General features: G+C 32.4%; 1 protein-coding gene across 1 annotated transcript in view; it reads left to right on the top strand.

Annotated features, from left to right (window-relative positions):
- Nucleotides 1-14,966, top strand: part of LOC133182806 (DBH-like monooxygenase protein 2 homolog) — a 32,227-nt gene that overhangs the window by 15,428 nt on the left and 1,833 nt on the right. The window contains exons 4-8 of the mRNA XM_061317650.1: nucleotides 9,821-9,916; nucleotides 10,090-10,269; nucleotides 10,437-10,591; nucleotides 11,305-11,551; nucleotides 13,515-13,611. Coding sequence (XP_061173634.1) covers nucleotides 9,821-9,916; nucleotides 10,090-10,269; nucleotides 10,437-10,591; nucleotides 11,305-11,551; nucleotides 13,515-13,611 — 775 coding nt within the window. The remainder of the gene's footprint in view (nucleotides 1-9,820; nucleotides 9,917-10,089; nucleotides 10,270-10,436; nucleotides 10,592-11,304; nucleotides 11,552-13,514; nucleotides 13,612-14,966) is intronic.

Here is a 14,966-nt window from a genome sequence, read left to right as displayed (position 1 = left end):
GACCTGTGACTGCGTCACGAATGAAAATGATTGTTCTGTATAATGAAAAAAAAAAAATTATCTAAAATTGTTTGCTTAAAAATAGAGGGGTTAATTTAAAAGAGAATTAATTAAATACCCCACTGTGAATACCACCGGATCTCTACTGATTTTTCTTTAAAAACACACACAAACACAATCTTGAAAAATGCCTCTGAATTGGGTGAAATTAAAATCAAATCAAGATTTTTTTTTTTTAATTTCAATAGATCTTTGTCAAGAATTATTTTTTTATTATCCTGAAAAGCAAATATTAGTTGCTTCAGAATTGTAATATTTTGTATCTTTTACTGTAAATATATTTATTTGCTTATAAAAAAAAAACTAAAAGATACAAAATAAAATTAATGAAAAAGAAATGTTATAACTAACACTTTTTAAAAACATTTCTTTCCTTTTAAAGTCTGATTTTTACATTTCAATTCTGAAGCAACTAATTTTTGCTTTTCAGAATAATAAAAAAATAATTCTTGACAAAGATCTATTGAAATTAAAAAAAAAATCTTGATTTGATTTTAATTTCACCCAGATGAATGAACATTTTCAAGTAGGAGAGAGGGGACAGTTGCAAGTCATACCATGGGGGAACGGGATTCCTCCGTTGGAAGAAGGTGGAAGCGTTGATGATAAATTGAAGGATATAAAAAAAAAAACTTATTGTCCCGATCATTTTAAGACGTCACCAAGAGAGAAATGTTTGTAGTGTGTATAATTTCTCCAAAGATATTGTTTTCTGTTGGGGAAAGCATGCCAGCAGCAAACAACATGAATTATAGTCAAAGTAGAGCGTTCAGATTAAATTCAGAATTTGAACACGTATTGTTACAAAGTGAAACAAAAGAATATAGGTATTTCAAACCCCATCATAATCAAGGATTTTTCAGAGACTTTTTAAGTGTCGCGGCGCGAACATTTAAATTGCCTGCAGTAGCACATGCGACGACTTAATAATTCTAATTACATAAAATGGAAGCCATATTTAGTAACCAATGCACGCACTTTCATAAATCAACTTAATCTTGTATTTGAAAATACGGACGTAATTCTACTTCACAACATTAGTCGATCAAAATCCATTGTTAAGTTGACAAAGGACCAGAAAGGTCGAGGATATACAGATATTTAATCTTGTGCGTTACGATGTATAGTGCTTCCTCAAAGCTACTATCACAGTGACTCAGAATCTCGTGTAAATAATTTGATTCAACATTGTGCCTTATTTTTTTTTTTTTAAAAAGCTCACTAAAAAAGACTAAAACTTTTACGATGCATTACCTCAAAAGAAATTCGTTTGATATGAAACATGCTTCAATTTTAACGTAAATGTCTTTTCTCTGAACAATCGACACAGTCTGTCTACAAATCGCTAGGTAAATTTTCAAGCAGGTTTAAATTAAATCTATTCGAAATCATCTGTCTTACATCTCGAATTTTAATTCTAATACCAAATTAAATTCCAGTGCAAAACATATTTATCATCATTTCAATTATTATAAAAAAAATATGAAACAACATCAGTGTGTTCGGACCAAAAAAAAAAAAAAAAGGAAGGAAAAATATGAAGGTGTGTTTCAGTATTCCCCAATGTCTGTATTTGATAGATTAAATCAATTCGGTGTATACGTTCCCGAGAACGAAAGAATATACTAGTGTTTTTTAGTGTTTGACTTTGAGAGTATGCTAGGATCTATAAACAATAAAGCTCTGGATCTAAGCAACAAACAGATACTCATATTCCCATCACTGTTGACGTCTGTTCTAACATAGATGGATACACCGATCCAAGTTATACCATAAAACCAGTTAACAACACTTTGGTCAGGATCATGCTCTAATACATGACAATGATAGCTAATAGTGCAAAAGCAGAAATTATCTACGTGTTCGAGGCCCTTGATACCCTGTTTTCGTCGACAATGTGAACAAAGTCATGGCTGAATGCCTTGAACATGACGACGAAGATTAAAAAAATGATTGATAAAGGGAGAAAATACTCAGAAAATTAAAGTTGAAAACGAAAGAATACCGAAACAAATCATTCGCATTCCTTTCAGTTAGGCCGCATATGACATTAATTTATTCAAAAGCTAACTCGTCAAGGATCTCGCGCTAGGTTTGAAATATCATGGCTTATTAACCGTAAAAATAAAATAATGCTTATGCCTGCGTATGTACTCCTGTGTTTACATTTTTAAAATACTACTCAGTATCTGAGTTCCACCTTCAATTATTCGGGGTTTTTGTGTCCTTTCGACGGGCAGGAATGTAACAGCTTTTTCCTTTATTAAATGTTTAGTGTCTATTGAAAAATTTAACTACTTCAACCTTCCTCTACATGAAGTTATTTTTCCCTCTTTAAAATGTCCAAATATTACGAAAAATACACCCTTTGTTACGGAGTGTGGGAGGAAAAAAATATGACATACTGTCCCGATTTCCTGGTTTGGTACAATAACCTTTAAAGTCGAATCTTCCGCACAGGACGTTCTTTCGATTCTTTACATGCAGCATTTCGGAGTCGGTCTTGCATGCAGATTGACAGTAGAAAAGAGGGGTAGTTTTTGACAGTAGAAAGGAGGGGCTAGTTTTGCATCTTTTGTTCAGGCCAACGACGTATATGGATACGATAAAAGCAAAACCTAATTCAAGGGATTTAGAATCATGTTTAAACATTTAGATGAAATCCCAACCTCTAAAAAAAGAAGTTGTAGTACAATAATTGATTTAGATGCCAATCAATGTATCAGTGCTTTGAGAAAAAATGCTTGTGGGTTCTTTCGTGTCTCGTCGAGTAGAAAGTAAATTGAAACCACCAGAACGCGATCGTTACTCTCTTGCTTATTGTTTGATGGACTGGCTGAACCACAATGGTCAGCACACCATTCCTCACAAGCAGCTGATATTTGGAAAAGAAAAAGAAAATCGGACGCTTTCCGGTTGAGGGCTATGACGTCGCTAAAAACGCCGTATGTCCAGTTTCACGGATGTAACTGGCACGGTAATCGTTGCTGGTTGTCGTGTCATGTTCAGGACGACAAGTTAATGAAAAAGTCGCAAAGAGAGGACTCACAAAATGGTGTCATTTAGAGAAAGTGATGAGTGAAATTAAAACTCAAACATATCTGAATGAAGACCCGAAAGCAACTTCTAAAGAAGAAGATAACGTGGAGACATTCGCCGTAAACATTGTTGTAAAACCGAGAGACTGTAAAAAAGAAATGGCAATACAAAGTCAATAAGCTTGGATTCATTTTTTTTTCTTATTTATGCATTGATTTTTTGATGTTTTTAAATGAATACATCAGATTTTCACACGCAAAATGCGTGGGTTTTTTTTTATTATTATTATTATTTATTTACCACATCTTTATATCTAGTTTATTTCTTTCCAGTGTTTATTTTGTGATGTTTTTAAATGAATACATCAGATTTTCACACGCAAAATGCGTGGGTTTTTTTTTTTTAATTATTATTATTTATTTACCACATCTTTATATCTAGTTTATTTCTTTCCAGTGTTTATTTTTTTAATTTTTTGTTTTCATTTTATATTTTAAAAATATCTTGAATAAAATAATAAAGCAGAAAACGTTCCTTCATCCACTTCCACTTTCAATATCCATCAAACTGATGACTGAAATTTTAAAGGTCATAGTGAATACAAATAAGAATAAATGTCAACATTATTGAAAAAGACTCTCTACAAACCTGTAGACGAGTCGTTCGTTCGAATGAAAACTGATACTTAAAATAAAATAATATACGCTTTATGGATCTTCATCTTATTGTCTGCCAAAGAGAAAAATATACAAAAATGTTCAAACACTGTTCGTTTTATCTTCATATTTTTCATTTTGAAGTTTCTGACTAGATGGGAGAACTGTGTTACATAAATGTTAAGATCCATTGTTAATCAGATTTGTTGGAATCTCTCGTGATGGTTCTCAGGGTATTTTCAAATGAATCGAAAATTCTACAGGATCCGCAGTAGGAAAAGAAAAAAAAATGTCATCCTCTCCTCCGCATCTGTCAGTAGTCAACACCCGAAATGTTTGCTTGGCGTGGATTAAATCGGCAAGAAGCTTATGTGTACACACGATTTGAGCTCGACAATTCATAGTGTTTCATGTAAAGTACAACCTGTGGAAATTTGTCATATATTATTACGCTAACCTCTTCGGTAATGGTACATCAGAAGTAGTATAATATCTGTGTGGGGCGTTCAAACAACATATTCTTTTGCTGTCCGAAAGCAAGAGAAAGACAAAAGAAGGATTATCCGGATTAGTGGTAAAGAGGGTTAGTTTGTGTTTATTCACTACGATAGCGGCAAACGGGGCAGGATTGAATTCTTATGATTTGCATGTATTTCTTACATTGTAGACAGCAGGGATATTGATGACAGCGTTGACAAATCCAGGAACTTTTTGTATTGTCTTTCAAACAGATAAAACAATTATCAATTTGAATAGACCTTTTCTTGATGACCCATTTAGGGATCCATACACGTGAACAGTGTTCGTAGAAGTTTCCAAGTTCAACATGACAACAGTCATCGTCTCTGTCTCCTGATCTGAGATACTGTTTCATGATTGTATGACCATTGCAATAACGCTCCTGATATATTTCTACCTCAAACATCCACAATGGTGCAAAAAATTTCCAAACTGTGCCCCTATTCCTCCTTTTTCTTAATCTCATATATCCCTTCGCTATTATTTCCCCTGAAGATTGAAGGTAATATCTCCAAATGATATATTGAATGATCGCCATATCATATTCGTACAGATCATGCATATCTCTCCTAAATGTTTCTTCTAGGACCCGATCTCTCAATTCGTATATAAAACACCAGTTTTTAAACCTCGAATCTTTATACGATTGGCTTACTAACTCTTTCCTGTCTCCATCCATATTTTCAAGGTGTCGGGGCCCTTACTCGTTTCAACTATACGAAAGAAAGTCCGTGGCGTGAACAAATGGGCAGATCCCGAATAGATCATTTCCGTGATCGACAAATGTGACGTCATACAAAGAAAATAAATATATTTGGATGCTTTTCTATCTTCGTCATCCTATGAAGAAAAGAGTTTTAAAAAAAAACTACGTCTTTATTTGATAGCGCCTCTAATTTTGTAGAGAACAGATTCTTGTGCATATCATACGTGGAGCGTTAATACAATTCTTCCCTTGTCTGCGAACCTTCCACGTCTTGAGATTTCAATACTAACTTCATTTGGTCGTACCAAGACTTGTACTTCTCATATACATGTAGAATATAAATAAAATATATTTTATTCTGCAGATAAATTTAATTGAAAGTAACAGAGAGTTTTTAAAAGTTATATCCCCCCCCCCCACACACACACAAACACACCATCCTCCCCTTTTCTTTATCATGTTTATATAAAGATGAGTCTTAAAAATTAACCGATATTAAAATCGTCGCATAATCCCATTGCAATTTATCTATCTATTTGAAAAGTTCAAACATTTGCCTCCTATTATTTTTATATGAAATTTCACACTTGGAAATGTACGTGCATCATATCGCCCATGCGATTTTGTGCGAATTTGATAACACAATTCATATCTCCTTGGTAAACAACGTTTCATCTTTCAAATATAGTTATAGACACTACCCAGTGAGTACCTTATATATCCTAAATGAATCATAATTAAGCTACACAACAATGAACATGAATAATCATTTTATTTAATTGTTAATTACATATGTATATACATGATAACCTTTCCACGAGTTTCACGAACATGAAAATATATTTAAAGATTTTTGGATATTACACACATTTTGATTCAGTTTTTCATCACCAGTTCCGGTGCTCTTATTGATTCGATAGGGGCAAAACAGCATGCTTAATTCATTCAAATAACCATCTATTAGATAGCAAGGTTTTGGTTCGTGATCGACATCGTTCGGTGACTGGGAGTATACGCAACGCAGCAAAGACGAGGAGGGAAGAGAGAGTGTTTTAATAAAGTTCTACTCCGCAATTTACATTTATGAAAATCCTTATTGCACTAACTATTTATTGATTTATACTTTCTTGTTTTTGCATTCATTAATTTATCATGTACATATATTAATGTCCAGATCTTTATATCTAGATGGTACTTTGTAGAAGACTTCATACTACAAATCTACTGACGTTTTAAAAAACTTTCAGATCAAATTTCGCCATTTGCTTGATACACAACGCTTTGTCAACAATCGGCTTGTAATTTATTCGCATTCCGGTGGTGAGTTATGATGATGTAACAAAAATCATGGACTTGTGTTTGATACATATATTTATTAGATTACATATACTTAATACGAATTTACATACAAAGTAAAAAATTTAGGTTTACAAAACATAAAAAGGTATGATTGTCACACACGATTTGTACAGTTTTCACATAAAAAGAATATTTGACACATTTCGTATGTAGTCGTTTCACCAGTTCTGGTATTCTAAGGGATTTCACATCGCACATTGAAGCATCCCTAGCTGATTTTGATGATCGTCCTGCAGGGAATGAGGTACGGTGTTTTCAAGTTCGGGAACCGCTTTGTCAGTGTTACTCACATGTGATTTTAGATTCAAATATTCGAGACAACGGATGCAAATTCCCTTCTTGCTAGGTATGAGGTTTTCTTCATTCTCTGGTTTCCAGTACTTCCTTATGTTAACAAAGGGACAGTCTCCTTTTACCGTCAAGAAAATATTAGCACGGATGTGATAGTGGAGATCTTTCTTGTTCAAGGCTGCGTGGACCATATCAATTGCAAGCGTTAGACTTTTAAATAGCTGCAAGTTTAAACTGATGCCTTTCTTGGAAGGGAACTGACGATTTTCCGTTGATTTCCATTCTCGAACGTCAACTCTACATTCGCCATTGCTTAATATACACGCTAGAATGTATCACTCGTTTCTTAGATGTAGACTCTTCGGTGTAGAAGACAATATGTTTTGATAAGTTTTTAGCTTAATGAATGTACATATATTTAAATAGAAACTTAAAGATCTTAAATCGGAACACTTTCATTTCCAAATATTTTCCGATTGGTTTATAACGATCAAGTGACTACATCTTATACATGTATAATAATGACCAAACGGAAGTTTGTCAAATGAAACGTGTAATAATTAAGTTTGATTTTAATCAAACAAGGATGTGAAATAATAAAATACAATCACACTTTACTCATGAACATTAATCCCTTCCGAATCATGTTTACTGCATTGATACACATCTTTTAAATATTTTTAATCTAGCATGTATTTTAGATATACCATAAATGGAAAACTCTTCTTAATATATTGGGGTCTATTCTGACTTTTATTTATTTCATTTTTAATGGGACTGAATTCTATATAGTTCAATTTAATATTGTTTTATCGTTAAACGTTTGAACGAGTATCTTAATCTATATGAAACTAAATGTTTCTCAAGTATTGGTTCGAGGATTTGTGATAGATTATCGATCCGTCTCTGAATAAGACATCTGTCCACAGCCATTAACATCCATTCTCCCTTACGATCCTCATAAGGAACGTTAATTATTGTATCATCACCTAAAAATCTAACAATCTTTTTCATTGCATTATATTAATCCAGAGCTATTGGGTAGAATCTTTTGTATTCATCTTTTACAAAGAAAATATCAAATTTGCCTCCTCTTATCAGAACATATAGAAAATATATTTTCCCCTTACTTTATTACCCTTCATACATACTCTTAGAATACATATTTATGAATTAATTCAATGAAACTTGTTCTTATAAACCCGACGATTTAACATTGCACGACATCTGTCGAAATGGTCCCTAAAAATACCAGGTGTAAAAGTATTTTAATATGTAAATATTAATTCTATGTATTGATGAACGGATTAAGTTGTTAAAAGGATTAAAACTTTCCTGTTATTGATCTATTCATATCCGATTTTTGACTTCCTGATCTTGTTATCCTGGTATAATACACTTCCGTGATCTATCATAGGATCCTCAAATTTGGTGGCTCCTCAAATTAGCACGAAATGTCCCCCACTATTCTACTTGTATCTTAAGCTTTTCATTTTGTTATATGCAGACGATACTGTTATCTTGGCTGAAACATATGTAGATCTGCAAAAGGCTTTGGATGATTTTTATTTGTATTGTTCACAATGGAAACTTAATGTTAATGTTAGTAAGACAGAAATTCTAGTGTTTTCTAAAGGACCAATGTCAAAAAAGGTATTTTATTATAATAATAATGCAATTGAAAATGTAAAAGAATTCAAGTATCTTGGGATAATATTTTCACGCTCAGGTTCATTTTGTAAGGCCAAAAAACATTTATGTGAACAAGCACAGAAAGCAATGTATGGTGTTATAAGGAAGATAAGACAATTTAACTTACCAATTGAATGTCAGTTAGATCTTTTTGATAAAGTTGTTGTTCCAATTTTGACTTATGGCTGTGAAATTTGGGGTTATGAAAATTGAACGTGTACATTTAAAATTTTTAAAACATATTTTCCATTTAAAGAGTAGTACGCCCTCGTATATGGTGTATGGGGAGACTGGGCGATTCCCATTGTATATTAATATTTTTACAAGAATGATCTCCTACTGGTTAAAATTACTTACCCCGAATTCTTTAGAAAACAAAATAGTTTGTGTTTTGTATAAATATCTATGTTCTCAATATTTTCAAGGAGGTCCAAAAAACCTATGGGTAGATTTCATTTATAAAATTTTAACCTCTTGTGGGTTCTCCAACATTTGGTATGAACAAAGTTCCATTGACAGGAATTGGGTACTTGCAGCAGTGAAGCAAAGATTAAGCGACCAATTTATTCAAAAATGGCATAGTGATATAAATAATTCATCAAAAGGTCAAATTTACAAAATTTTTAAGAGTGACTTTGGATTTGAAAAATATCTAAGTATTTTACCTAGTAAACTCCAAAAAATACTAATAAAATTTAGAACTTCAAACCACCACCTCCCAATTGAAACTGGTAGATGGTCAAATATTCCACTGGATGAAAGAGTTTGTAAATTATTTAATACAGGGCAAATAGCAGACGAATTTCATTTCATTTTAGAATGTAAAACATTGAACAGCATCAGAAAGAATCTTTTACATCCCAGATTTTGTAAAACGCCAAATACACTTAAGTTTTCTGAAATTATGTCAACGACAAACTTAAAAACTTTAAAAAACCTTTGTATATTTATATCTAAAATAAACGACACCGTCTGTCCTCCATAATTTAAATGTTATCATACCATTTTTTCTTTTTTTCTTCTTTCATTGTATGTTTATTGCTATACTATGTACATATGTATATGCCCCTCATTTATGCTATTGTATCATAATTATATTTATTATTTTTGTCACAATTATGACGACTAATTTATTGTACCTCATGTACCACTGATGTTGGTATGAGTGAATAAAATGAAAATGAAAAATGAAATGAAGATAATAATGAAAGCGCTAACGTTTTAACCTGTGTTGCCTTTCTTTTTTTTTTAATTTTATGTATATATATATATATATATATATATATATATATATATATATATATATATATATATATATATATATATATATATATAATTAAAACTGAATTTCAACGTCCTAGACGAGATGATCAAAACTATATTTTGATGAAATTCAGTCGACATAGATAGATAAAAAAAAGTGGAAATGAAAATCTGGTATTGACCTGTCGTTAAAAATCCTATAAGTTAACCAAGTTTAAAATTGTTATTATATCAGGTGTTTGTGAACCTCTTGGTGACCCAAAATGCACAGGAAAGAATGCTTTTCTGCAATGTAACGACCCTCCAAAATTTACGTGTGACATGGAAGAAGGTTTGTGATCTAATACATGTATTAGTAAAGTTAAAAAAAAAATCCGAATTTCCTTACTATCTATGGATAGATGTGATTGTTTTCTGAAAAAGCTGACTACATGAATAAAGCTTAAAATATGTGAATTCAAAGCTTTTACATATTTCTTCTGAAATATTTTCTTCTACATTCAGATACTATTAACCAAACATTGAAATTTCCAAGTACCATGGTGCCAGCATCGGAAACAAATTATTACTGCATGACCTTTGACCTCCTAACAGATGGAGATTACCATCTTATTGCTTCACAGCCTTTGATTGACAATTCTGATGTGTTACATCATATGATTCTATACGCTTGTAGAGACACAGGTTAGTGGGTTTTTTTCACTTAGATTATAATTAGAAAGGTAACCTTTAATGAAACAATTTCATTCATTGGTTTCTCTCTCTCTCTCTCTCTCTCTCTCTCTCTCTCTCTCTCTCTCTCTCTCTCGTGTATATATAACGTATAAATTGTATATATATCTCCATTGCAGTGAACACGACATCTGCTCCCGTGAGCTGTGGCATGGCCAAGGAAAACTGCAATGATATGATAGCGCTATGGGCTGTAGGATTTACGGGTGAATGCCTTCATAAAGACACTGGTTTTAGGGTTGGAACTAATGGATACAAGAAAGCCACATTAGAGGTAGTGAAGCGGCAACATGCATGCTGATATTTCATTTTCTTGGTATCTTTTGATCACTTCTTACTGAAATTCAAAACAGAAAATCAAAATAAATTTTATAAAGCCCCAAAGCTTCAAATCTTATTACATGTATTTGATTAAGACATTAAAGCCTTTTTATGATCTATAAGGTTGACTTGTTCAAAAAGTTCTTAGTCTAGCCAAAAAAAGGAACCGTAGCTAAACGGAAGAGGTATCATTACGTATGAAAAAAAAGTAAAGATGTATGTCATTAAGGAGAAAGAGCAAGACTTTGTCACAAGCCAATTTTGGAACCTGATACTTGATGCAGAATTTGTTAATTAATGAATAGGTGTACTTATATTGTTAGCGTATGAAATGTTGGATAAATAAAAGCAGGAGAAATTCAAACTTTGTATGTGCTTTCTGTGAAAAGCACTTTTATATGTGGGATAAATGTTTACTTTGTCATGTAACGAATGATATTGCATTGACAAGTATCCAATACTGATATCGCCCGCATTTTATTTTAAATGTACCTTGTTCAACTACAAATTATCTTTATATAACCATAAACAGGCTGTATAGGATTTTACGATCTATTTGGATACTATTGTTCAGTGAAGAATCACTTCACTCTCAAAAAGACAACATGAATCATAATACACCTGTACATTGTATGCAGCTATGTAAACATCACTATTTTCTTGTAGGTTCATTGGAATAATCCGGAGAAAAGGACAGACTATAAGGACGGGTCGGGCATGTACATATTTTTAACTAAGACAAGAAGAACCTATAATGCAGGAATTTTGATGGTTGGACAGAATTACATTCGAATCCCTAGACGCGCTTTTCGAGTTGTGGTGACAGCGAACTGTTCCCATACCGACACTTCACGATTTATTGTAAATGGACCAGTCTACTTTACCCGTGCACTGAATCATATGCACTACCTGGGTATTTTTCCTATTATATATATATATATATATATATATATATATATATATATATATATATATATATATATATATATATATATATATATATATATATATGAATATTCATCATATAATGAATATTTAATTTTAAAAGGGTGTTCCCCTTTCGCAATTACATGTATACTTACCCTGACCATTGCTATATGTCCTAACCAACATACCCTTTAAATCAATTTTTATCAAATGAAATGCAGTAGCAATAGCAAATAGCAAGGACATTTAATAAAATAAAAATATCTTAATCAATGTCAAAATTTGTTTTAATTATCTGTCATGCATAATCCAAACACTCCATTGCCAGTTGGTTTGACCTTAACTCAAGACACACTTTTAAAGGTGCTTAGACACAGATTTGAAGTCAATATTTTCTCAATGTTTCTGTATAATATCACGACTTATATATTGCAATAGCATTTCACACGAAAATATAATTAAAAACTTATTTTATCTGGAAATTATTGGAACTACGAATTCCTGGACGCGTTTGATTAACACATCCTTGCACTTTCACAAATTTTATCTTTATCCTTAATATTTAAGAAGAGAAGCTATTTTGCTGTGTATTAATGAAAAACATCTATAATCCTGAAAATTCAGAGTAGAAATGTGCGAAAGCAAACCCCCTCACTAGTATCGTCAGCTCGTGCTCAGTGTTGTGTACAGAGTTTAACAAATTGAATACACCCGTGAAACGTAAACTATTTTTGTAAACAGGGCACGAGCTCTGTTATTGGTAATGTTTACGATTCACCGGGTGTTTTCAATTGTTAAAGTCTGCACACACCACTGAACACGGACTGACAATACTGTGAGTGGGTTTTGCTTTCGAACATTTCGACTCTGAATTTTCTGGATTATAGTTTTAATATTTTTCATTAATACACAACAAAATTGCCACTTTTCTTAAGTATTAAGAATAAAATTAAAAGTTGCGAAAATGCAAGGATGTGTCAATCAAACGCGTCCAGAAATTTGAAGTTTCAATAACTTCGAGATGAAATAAGATTTTTATTATATTTTAGTATGAAATGCTATAGCAACATATAAGTCATAAAATTATACAGAAAATTTGAGGAAATATTAACTTCAAATCTGTGTCCAAGCACCTTTAACTATGTAGCAAAATATTTGTTTGAATTCAATCAAATTAAAGGTTTCATAGTTGCGGTCTTGTAGGAATCAGTGAACTTGACCTTGATATGACCTTGAGTCAAAATAGTGACGCACCTATGAATGATCAGCAGCACAGAACTATTAATTAAGTTTTTATTTAATCCCTACAATACTTCAAAGTTATGGCTAGTTGACTTTTTTTCTAATTTCATTCACAAGTAATGTTAATTTATGAAATAGACTTTAAATCTAGATAATGACACCTATAGATCATCAAACAACAATAACAATTTTTGAATATTTTCGAGTATGAAAATATTTCAATCAAGGTTTCAAGAGGTACAGTCTATACTACACTTCATAGCCTCATTACTCAGAGATCATGATCTTTAAGATATGATCTGAAGTCAAAATTCTTCCTTATGTCAAAGACAGGAATGCAATACAAGTAATATTTGAATCCCTATTAGAGTTGTGGCCCGAATACGATTTTGTGACAGAAGACAAACATCATCAAATCTGTATTTCATCCCAGACAGATTTGTTTTGAAAAATACTGTCAGAAATTTTATAAATTAATCACATTTACTTGTTAAAACATTGCCTTATTTGAAAAAAAATGAAAACTTTATCATTGTATTGAAACAACATGGTATATTGAAACTTTTTGTTTTATATCAAAAGCAAGAATGAATCTATTGGGACAACCCACTCCCAGTTTCATTGTTATTACATATAAATTAACATAATGAGATAAAAATCATAAAGTATATTTTGTTATTTTTACTTTTTATTTTCATGCATTTCAGGAAGAGAAATGAAGTTGGAACACTACAGGGATGGAACGAAATTACGGGACCTAACTTATGAAACCGACTACAGTTATGATAGTCCAAAAACGTTCGAGTAAGACATGAATACTTTTTATTGAAAGACATTTCATAGTTTATAAAAGCAAATTCATTGTGCATTGTCTCCTATAGCGTAAGTTCAACTGTACTGTCCAACCTGAAGCTTAATTCATTAGAATTCAAAACTTCCATGCTCGTTCTAAAAGCCTTTAATGGTTTCAATATTTGGTTAGTAGCTCACCTGAGCTGAAAGCTCAAGTGTGCTTTTCTGATCACATTTTGTCTTGCGTCCTTCTGTCTGTCTGTCCGCCCGTCCGTCTTGCTATCCGTCTGTAAACTTTCCACATTTTCGACTTCTTCTCAAGAACCACTGGGCCAATTTCTACCAAACTTTCCAAAAAGCATCCTGGTGAAGGGGATTCAAATTTGTTTAAATGAAAGGCCATGCCCTCTTTCAAGGGGAGATAAATAAGAATTGTTGAAAATTTGGTGTCATCTTTTAAAAATCTTCTTCTCAAGAACCAACGGGCCAGAAACGTTTAAACTTATATGAAACCTTCTTTACATAGTGCAAATTCAAATTTGTTCAAGTCGTATGATTCCCCGGGGAAGGGTGGGGCCACGATAGGGGATCAGCGTTTTACATAGGAATCTTGAGGGGAAAAAACATTTAAAAATCTTCTCAAGAACAACAAATCCTCAATTAGTCATATTGATATGGAAGCATCTTCTGGTAGTGTAGATTCAAATTTATTCAAATCATGACCCCTGGGATTATGATAGGGCCACAATGAGGGATCAAAGTTTTACATAGGAATATATGGGAAAAATCTTTGAAATCTTCTCCTTAAGAACAACAAAGACACGATAGAGATATTGATATGAAAGTATCCTTAGGTAGTGTTGATTCAAAATTTGTTTAAATCATGGCCCCCTGGGGTAGGGTTGGGTCACAATGGGGGATCAAAGTTTTACATAAGAATATATAGGGAAAAAACTTTCAAAAATCTTCTTCTCAAGAACAACAAATCTATGATTAGTCATATTGTAATGGAAGCATCCTCATGATAGACTGGTGTAGATTCAAATTTGTTCAACTCATGACCCGTGGGGGTAGGGTGGGGCTGCAATGACGGATCAAAGTTTTACACAGGAATATATAGGAAAAATCTTTAAAAATCTTCTCAAGAACAACAAATCTATGATGAGTCATATTGATATGGAAGCATCCATAAGTATTGTAGACTCAAGTCTGTTTAAGTCATCTTCCAGTAATTGGGTGGAGCCATAAAGGGGGATCAAAGTTTTATATATGAACATATATAAAAGAAAAGTCTTTAAAATTTTCTCAAGAACAAGAAAGCCATGTTTAGTCATATTGATATGGAAGCATCACCAGGTAGTTTAGAT

This window comes from Saccostrea echinata, unplaced genomic scaffold, assembly GCF_033153115.1.
Source record: "Saccostrea echinata isolate AGI-Se365-2 ecotype Australia unplaced genomic scaffold, CSIRO_AGI_Sech_v1 ptg000009l, whole genome shotgun sequence".
Lineage (NCBI taxonomy): Eukaryota > Metazoa > Mollusca > Bivalvia > Ostreida > Ostreidae > Saccostrea > Saccostrea echinata.
This window is presented reverse-complemented; position numbering and strand designations above follow the sequence as displayed.